This window comes from Malania oleifera, chromosome 11 (genome assembly GCF_029873635.1).
Source record: "Malania oleifera isolate guangnan ecotype guangnan chromosome 11, ASM2987363v1, whole genome shotgun sequence".
NCBI classification, from domain to species: Eukaryota; Viridiplantae; Streptophyta; class Magnoliopsida; order Santalales; family Ximeniaceae; genus Malania; species Malania oleifera.
The window spans coordinates 56,885,115-56,894,171 of NC_080427.1; the positions used below are offsets into that span (position 1 = coordinate 56,885,115).

The 9,057-nt window shown below is 36.0% G+C and overlaps 1 protein-coding gene across 5 annotated transcripts; it reads right to left on the bottom strand.

Moving 5' to 3' along the window:
- Nucleotides 1-895: 895 nt before the first annotated feature.
- LOC131168431 (protein farnesyltransferase subunit beta) lies at nt 896-8,745 on the bottom strand. 5 transcript variants are annotated; one of them, XM_058127848.1, is made up of 14 exons: nt 8,463-8,745; nt 8,276-8,362; nt 7,954-8,059; nt 6,745-6,780; nt 6,462-6,544; nt 6,297-6,350; nt 6,103-6,154; nt 4,501-4,565; nt 3,374-3,430; nt 3,215-3,287; nt 2,463-2,549; nt 2,190-2,382; nt 1,908-2,035; nt 896-1,397 (listed from the first exon to the last, which is right to left on the bottom strand). In XM_058127848.1, exons 1-14 carry the CDS (start codon nt 8,579-8,581, stop codon nt 1,161-1,163), a joined length of 1,377 nt encoding a protein of 458 aa, XP_057983831.1. In that variant the 5' UTR covers nt 8,582-8,745; the 3' UTR covers nt 896-1,160. The 5 variants fall into 5 exon arrangements, with proteins under 5 accessions (XP_057983831.1, XP_057983830.1, XP_057983835.1 ...); XM_058127847.1 differs by having other exon boundaries at nt 1,908-2,038; XM_058127852.1 differs by having other exon boundaries at nt 1,908-1,977; nt 8,463-8,716.
- Nucleotides 8,746-9,057: the final 312 nt, after the last annotated feature.

Sequence of the window (9,057 nt, forward strand, 5' to 3'; positions counted from 1 at the left end):
CTTTTTACTTTAGTAATTAATGAACTTATTAAGAATATCCAAAATGAGATCCCTTGGTGTATGTTGTTTACAGATGATATCGTGTTGATTGATGATAGTACGAGCGGAGTAGAATATAAGTTATAACTTTGGAGAACTACATAAGAGTTTAAAGAGTTTAGGATAAATAGGAATAAGACAAAATGTATGAAATGTAATTTCAGTAATGTAAAAAGTAGTAATGGAGCGAAGACAAACATTGAGAGTCAAAAGATTAATTGCACTAATAGATTTATCTTGGATCTATTATGCAAGTGGAAGGGGAAATTGAAGAAGATGTAATAGATAGAATTAAAATTAGATTTAATGGAGTAATACATAAGCGTATTGTGTGATCATAAAATATCTTTAAAATTAAAGGAAAGTTCTAAAAAACGACCTTAACGTCAACTATTCTTTATGATTCAGAATGTTGAGCAATTATAAAATATGTATAAAAAGTAAAAGTTGATAAATATAATATTAAAAGATAAAGTAAGAAACTAGCATATACGTAATGATTTATGCATAACACCGATTTAAGATAAAATAAGGGAAGGACAAATTAAATATTTTAGGTATTTAAAACACAGGCTTGGTAGAAGGCTTGTGAGTAAGAATGAGTTAGTTATTGTCCGACATGAAAAGGGGTAAAAGCAAGCCTAAAATGACTTACATTGAAGTAATGAGAAAAAATTTAATCACTTTTAATCTAATAAAAAAAAATGCTCTCAATTAGGTAAATTGACGAAAAAAATATTCATATAACCAACGTCACCTAGTAAGACTTAAGGCTTGTTATTATTGTTATTGTTTTACACATAACCCATTGTAATGACCAAACAAGAGTAATTAATTATCATAGTAGTTAAGGATGTGTAAAATAATTTGTTTTTTATTTATTTTCTTAAAAAACACCACCCTTTGTCCATTGCACAACATCTTTTATATTAAAAAACAAAACCGACCATCTCCATTATAATAATCAGCCAGCCATCTACAAGACTGCAATTGAACTGCCTCTTTGGAGCTTGCAAGTTGGCATCTTCTTCAATCTAAATACCTAGAAAAAGTTACAAATACTAAACAACAAAAGTCAGGTACAATGGCGGGCCAGACTATGTTTCCTAGGCAAAAACTGCTTATGACCTTGAGAAGAACTGATGAGCGTCATGGTACCGTTCCAGGATGACATTGAAGAGAGGGTGGATGGGCTCCAGGAGATTGGAGTAAGGGCCTAGGATTGCACTTGGCAAAGGAGGAGAGTCAGCATCTCTCGAACAGCTATACTGACTCACCGAGAGGCCGCTTAGACAATAACAAGTGTGGTAGTAGTCTCTGTGCTTCCCGGGTTTGTCTCTGAACCCTCCCTCCGGCACCTGCATCGAACCATGATCACAGAATTAGCTTGCTGCAGTTCAGATCACCAGTTTAACAAACAATGGAGTTTATCAGAGTTCCAAAAAATTGAACCAAATAGGCCAGGTATTTAGTTTTTATTTTCTGTTCAAAAAAGAACAGGGTGAGGTCTGTGACTTTAATTGTGAAGATCCTAGACGATTTTGAACAAACTAGCTGTCACAAATTCACAATCCAACATGAGATGTGCATTAGACTGTTAGGGGAATCTTGGACTCACAACGATAATTTGGGCTTTAACGATGTAAGAGTCGCCATGTGAGACGCCTTTATAAAGACAAACCCATGAGACCAGAAGACTAAAATGGACAATATCTTAATGGAGTTAGGCCCGAGAACATGACACTTGCCCACTTGTTTGGGTTTCCCATAATCAAGCAAAAGAGGAACAAAGCACAAAAACATTGGTTTAGGCATCAAGTGAGTAACATGCGTAAGCCTAGAATGTATCTTTTTTTAGTCTAGAATACCTGAGAGCATAAAAGTATATATTGCTGCAATGCAATGTTGTGAAAAAGAGGTCCCATTTCTGTTCGTCCTCTGAGAAAATCAAAACCAATATTTGAAAATTCTACTAGACTGGAAACATTCTGCATGCCTGCTGATGAGAATAGAAAAACACAGGCAGAAATGTAAAATCTTTTGAAAAATAGAATAAACAAGTGGCAGAAAAAATTACAGAAAACAAAAGGCAAAAGTTAGCCTCGGTGAAAATAATGAATAACATCAAATGCTCTTGCAAATCAGCAGACCTTTGTGCCTACAATGGTGGGCCTCATCAATCTGAGACAAACTGCTGTCCAAACCTTGTTCTCCTTCAGACGAATCAGATTTTGCGTCACTCCCCATGCTATCAATAGCAGAATCTCCTTCTCCAACATCCGACAACCCCAATTGCTCATTGATAATTGAATGTAATCTTTGTATTAATGCAAACACACCTCCCTGATAACTCCTTTCATATTAATTCATAATTGCATAAATCAAAGGAATGCAAATAAGAGGAATAAGAAATTGTAGACCACCTGCCAAAAGGAGTAGCAGCCGTCGACCAATTTATTCGTTCTCCCCTGAAACCCACACTCTCGACCCTGTCGGAATGCCACCCAGTTCTGGTACAATAAATTAATAAATAAATCGTTCACAACACATACTCATGAAAATGATACAATAGAACAGTAAGGAAGATAAACTTATATTGATAAAATTATACATCCCTATTTGGCCAACCTCCTTAAGTGCCAGGCCCAAATATTCTTAGTTATGTTTTTTGTTAGAAGCAGGGAGAGACAGAGAAGTGATTCATATAGAAAGTGCAGCACTACTGAATGGAGAATCATCAACATAATGAACATCCAGGTGAAACCTCCATGCAATTATGACTCTACAGCAAGGTGAGTCCCAGGAAGAAGCGGTAACATGAGTATTCAGTGCAAAGTGCAAAGTCGACAAGTGCAAAGTTGACACTTTGGATGAAAAGTCACATTACCCTTTCCACCTAGGTTTCTTATTCAGAGATTGCTTATGCAAGAAGCTAGAACAAGTTCCAGGATCTCAAAATTAGTTTAGCTATTTAAACTAGAAAATATATTTAATCACAGCATAAATACCAGAAACAACTAAAAAGAGGAACGACAAAGTGAAAAATGAAACAAAACATAGGGTGCAATCAATCAAGTGGAGGAGGATTAAAAAAGAAAAAGAAAAGAGAGAACTGTTTCAGTTCATTGAAATAGCTTAACAGAATGATCACAAAAAAGAAGCAATGTGGCCTTACAATTAAACTAGTCAAATCCAATCGATTAACCTCATTGATCAGAATCATTGTGGCCAACCCACAAAAGGTGTACCTAATGAACAAAAGATCAGGACTGTGAGAAGCTTTACCTAATAACATAAGCGTATGAGATACAAATAAAAATGTCATGAAACATACCCACCATGAGCTTCAGAACCAGGTTCACCGGCTATGCCACCTTCATAAGTCTGACAGCTGCAAGAAGTTGCCAGTAAGTACAATATTCAATTAACCATGGTGCTCAAATAAATACGACAAGAGCTAAGTACATCCAAGTAGGTGATCCATGAAAATAAGTATTAGCACGCAGACAGAGGAACCTTCCAATAAATGACAGCAACTGTAAATTCACTCAGAGGACACCTAGAGTGGTAGTAAAGCACAACCCGAAAGCATTTCTTTTAAAATTTTGAACATGTCTAGGTTGTGTCCAATGCACGTGCAGGCATATTGGAACCATGTACATATTCAAAACTAACATGGGTGCTATTTAGAACTCCAGAGCCCTGCCAACTTAGATTATGGCCAAAACATTTTTCCCCCTTTCTTTGGAAGATCAAGGTGACCCCCTAGTGGAAGTGATAGGGTCACACCTAGGGCTTCATGCTTGCATGAAGAGGAGTAGACAACTGGTCCTCCCCATGGGCATTTAGGATGCAATTCTTTGTTTCCTTAATTCCCTATATTCATGTATTGCACAACTCAAGTAGTGTTCTCTCTGGTTCTACATACATACTTATTGCTTCTTCATATATTCAAAGCCTTCAACAGTATCCTAAAACCATTTCTCCACAAGTCTCCATGGAGCACAAGCAAATCATCTCCAACCTTTCTCCATAAGTTCTCCCCTGTTTTGTCAGACAAAGCACAGGAACCCATGTTTTTTTCCTGTGTGCTGATTTTCGACAATATTACAAAGCACAGTAGAGAATTCGTAGTTAAACAGAAACATTTCTCATTTCTCAAACATCCTGATTGTGAATTTTGTGAAAGTAAAACAAGCATAACATTCTTGATACAAATATTAACTCACTAAAAATGAGATCTCTAGTAACTATAGCTATGCTCCAATCAACCCCAGAAACAAATGAATTCAGCATGTCTAAGCAGTTGCATGTGTTACATTTCTATGTTTGTTACACGAATGCATGATGCTTCCATGCATTTGTACGAAATTTTTAAAACATGGTGATGGAAAAGTAATATAAAACATAAATTCTAAATCAGCTGGAGTTGCACCGCAGTCTAGCAAAACAGGGACTAACCTCAAGATGTAGTCTCCAACATTTTGAACAAGTTCAGAATCCAGAACGTTTAAGACACTTGCAACCTGGTCAATCAAAAAACATGGGAGTGCTTGCTAAAGATAAGACTAGCATCAAAAAAGAAGAACAAATAAAAACAGTTTACAAACAAATCAACTACCACAAATATATGCAAATTCAGTCAGAAGAGTATCAAGGTTCAATCAGACAGTAGGGATAAAAGTAACTGTTTACCTAGGACATGTTTGTTTCTAATTAATGATGGATGCTGCAAGAAAACAACAAGAAGCCTTAAGTCTTAGTAGGTGAGGTTGGCAAGAGGAATCCTCTTCCATCATGCACAATCATGGGCAATATCCTCCAAAAGTTGGAGTGCTGTCTAATTCTTACCATCTCAGTCCAAATTATGCTAGGTCAACACCTCCCCCCCCCCCCCTCCTCCCCTCCTACTGGCACCAATAACCAACTATTAACTACTAGCCAAACACCTTGCGTGAAAGTAAAAAAATAAAAAATAAAAAGGCTGAAGGCTGAGATTACATCCCTTCTAGGACCAGGCATTGGCCAATGTCCATTTTAGCCAATCACTATTTGCTCAATTTTTTTAAATTAATGATTTTTAATTGTAAACACAAATTGACAAGTTTAATGCATAAACATGGGAACTGACAAAAAATTCTTCTTTTTTTTTTTCCTACCAGTAATAAATAAAAGAAATTCTTCTTATTCATAGAGAGAACTGGAAAGGTTAAAACTAGAACTAAACTTGCATCTTCTCTATCTTGACTTATTCACCACTAAAGTCATTTCTCTGTTCACACCAGGCATCAGTCTGATAGCTTTCCATTTCAATTGGAAATCCCTCGTGTTAAAAACAGTGTTCATTTAAGTTAGCAACATACTAAAAGGTTGAACGTAGAATCCATGAAACAGTTACCAGAAAAGCTAATACCCTAGCAAACTGCAAGTTGGCATGAATGTTCCAAAACACGGCACACTTTCATTCCAAAACACTGAATTTTAGTGATCCAAAGTTAAAATTCAATATTTTCCGTATGGCATACATTTCCTTTTAGAAAAAGTGGGGCATTAGCTGCATTATTAGATCCTAATCTTCTTTTCAGTCAACATTAATCTACTTGACCAAAGCAAATTGCCTTCGAATTTAGGAACACCTCAACATAATTTCTTAAATATATATGTGCTAATACAAATTTCATGAATTAGAATGTCCTGCATTTTAGATAACACTGTTATGGCATAATTTTTTGCCAAAATGGTCCATGTAATATTACTGGAAAGAAACTTCTTAAACTAGGGAAACAATGTCACATCTTTCAGTCATTCACATACACAATCTTCTATCCAGAAATTACAATCAAAATGACATGAAGTGAGCATCCTCCTTCATGTTCAAGTGTCTAATACATGTCCAGCCTCAAAATACCATACAGGGGTCAACTTCTTGATTTGGTTTATGTGCACGATGCAACTATACCCTTTTTTAAAGAATGTAAACATGGGCACACAGGAAGACATTATATAGAGTCTGCCATGAACTCTCTAAAGATAGAGAGGGAGAGAGATGGGTTACTAGCTTACAGAAATGGCAGTGTAGCAAGCCCGGACATCCATTTCTCCAGCATCATGCATCCTGATGGAAACCAAATTGGTAAATGTAATAAAATATATACATGACAATAGTCTGGATCATGTACACACAAGCACACAAAGAAATTTGAAAGTGACAAAGACCCAAAAATATAGTTATTATATAAATGAATATAAGGTCACACCTGAAACCCCCGGATTGGTCTTTCATTCGCAGAAAAAACATGTACAATTTACCTCTGAAATATATTTCAATATCATGTCAAATCACCTCATAAGGACAAAAAAATGACACTATCTAGAGCGAGAAAAAAAATACAAACAATTCCAATGTAGCATTAACTGACCACCTATTAATTGATGACAAAGATTTATCACTGCCCAAAGTGATAAGTGAATTAACTGCAGCATAGGTTGTTGCAAGATGAGGCAACTGATGGGAATTGCGTGCAAATTAAAGCAAAAAAGTCAGTGAACAATAAGTAACAGAAGACTCATCTAGTGCAAGTTTGATTCAGAAAAGACAAATATATATAATTGGACAACTGAATGGTGCCAGATCTAGCAAAATATAAATTATGTCAACAATGATAATGTTACATCATTTTGCCAAAGGCTAAAACACAAACTTGCCTGCCCAGGTCCACCACCATATCCACCATTGGGGTCCTGTAATGCATACAATAAACTAAATCACTTCTAAGGTGTCCATTTTTAGTGCAGAAGAAACATGAAAGCCTATAGTTCAAGCAATTCAGACAAGAAAAGTAAAAAAAAACTTATTTTATGATGCTACGACCCTACCACAATCCTACTACAATTACACCAATCCTACCGATCCTAATGCAATCCTACCAATTTAACAACTCCACAATCTTCATCACAACTTTAAGAACCATGATCTTTACACATTCAACTTTCTACATTCACAATCTTTTAAAATTCATCTCTAGTGAAGGTACTAAAACAAATAGGTGACACTGCAGTAAAAGGGAATCCTACAGATCCTGCTGCAATCCTAGGAATTTAACAATTCTAAAATCTGGATCACAACTTTAAGAACCATGATCTTTACGTATATTCAACTCCCTACATTCATGATTTTCTAGAATCATCTCTAGTGAAGGTACTAGCCAAATAGGTGATACTGCAGTAAAAGGGAGTTGAATCCCATAAACGGATACAAACATTGAGATGAATTAGCCCATAACCTCCTAATTCAAGGAGTGAACAAAAGTTACACCCAATGTAGGAAAACTCATAAAAGGTAAACTGTGTATGTTGCTATTACACATCTGTCAAGATGCTATAATTGGGATTGTAGAATTCGCAATATCCAGCAGCATTATTCGAAGAAAACTAAGAATTGTCTGGAAAGGCATCTTCGAACAAAGGAAAGGAGGCTACTAGAAATTTCTAGTAAATTGTTAATACAGCCATACGAGGACAGATTACCAGATGCAAGAAATCCCATAGTCCATGTGCAAACAACAAGAGACTGAACTCTCTGCAGCAATTATTTGAGGAAAGGGAAAATTTTTATTTTTATTTTTTAAAACAAAAAGAAACAATGGAAATCTACCTAGATTCTCCTAACCAGTAACAAGTCCTTGCATGGCTGTAAATGTTGCTCACGGGTATATTCTAAAGTAATTTCACCAACAAGACGGGAAGCCCTTGGGATCTACCGTTAATTAAAGTGTATTCTCAGAAAAAAAAAAATGGGTGTTAAAAAAAATATTCATTTGAATAACAGCCGCTGTTTACAAATAATTCAAAATCGACTTGTGAATAAATAATAGAAAACAAATAATATAGCGGAATTTAGCTGAAACTACAGACCTGGCAACGGCTAAGAAAGTCAATGGCATTATTTTCCAGTTCTGCATCGACCGACTCTCCCAGTAAAGCAATTGAATGAAGGATCCAGTAGCAAAGCCATGGTCGACTACACCAAATAAACACCATGCACATTACAATTCAGAATAGAAAAAACCCATGGAACACAAATACAAAAAATACCATCATGTTTGAACATGCTCAAATCAATTTCATTGCTTCGCATAGAAAATTTCAACACAGATGCCTATAATAGGCTTATTTGCAACTAATATATAATAATAAAAATAATAATAGAATCAAGTCAGAGAAAGAGTGAAGTTACTTTGCATCCAAAACGCAAAAAGATGGACCGAGCTGTCGGAGAGCTTTGGTTAAGAACTCGATGTGCTTGTCACGCTGAAGCTCAAGCCTGATTATCAAATATAGAAAACGATCAATCAAATGTATGACTAAATGGAAAGCGGCGGAATGGATGAGGGAAACCCTAGGGCTCAGCGAGGGAAGCTTACATTACGGATTGAGGGTTGCGGGGCAGACCGGCGAAGGCATCATAAATCTGGAAGACGTGAGCCTCCACCATCCACTGCTCGTGCTGCGTCACGGTCGGCCTCGGTGCCGTCGCCTCCATGGTTCGCCAACGCCGCCGTCCGTGGTGTTCTTCCCCTTTACTGATGGGATGGCCGGTTCGCACAGACTCGCTTAGCAGCTCGGATAATTGGAAATGGGATACGGGTCTGTGATACAGGATATTGGCCCGCAGTGCATTACCCGGCCCGTTTTGGGTTCGAATCCTACACCTTTTGGATGAAAGATGTTGCTCGGGAAAAAATAGAAAAAAAAAATGAATATACTTTCTCTCAATGTCAAATAAAATTAAAAATAGAAATTTATTTTAATATGATAAAATTTCTTTGAAAATTTTATTTTTATTTTTCATTTTTTATTACAATCAAATATAAAAAAAATTCTTTTTTAAAATATTTTTCAAGTTTCAAGTGGACTAAGAGAGATGAAATTGAAATTTAGATTGAAATAGTTAAACATATTTTTAAAATAACTTGAGGTTGGGTTTGGGATCATTTGAAATTACTTATTAATAAGTGT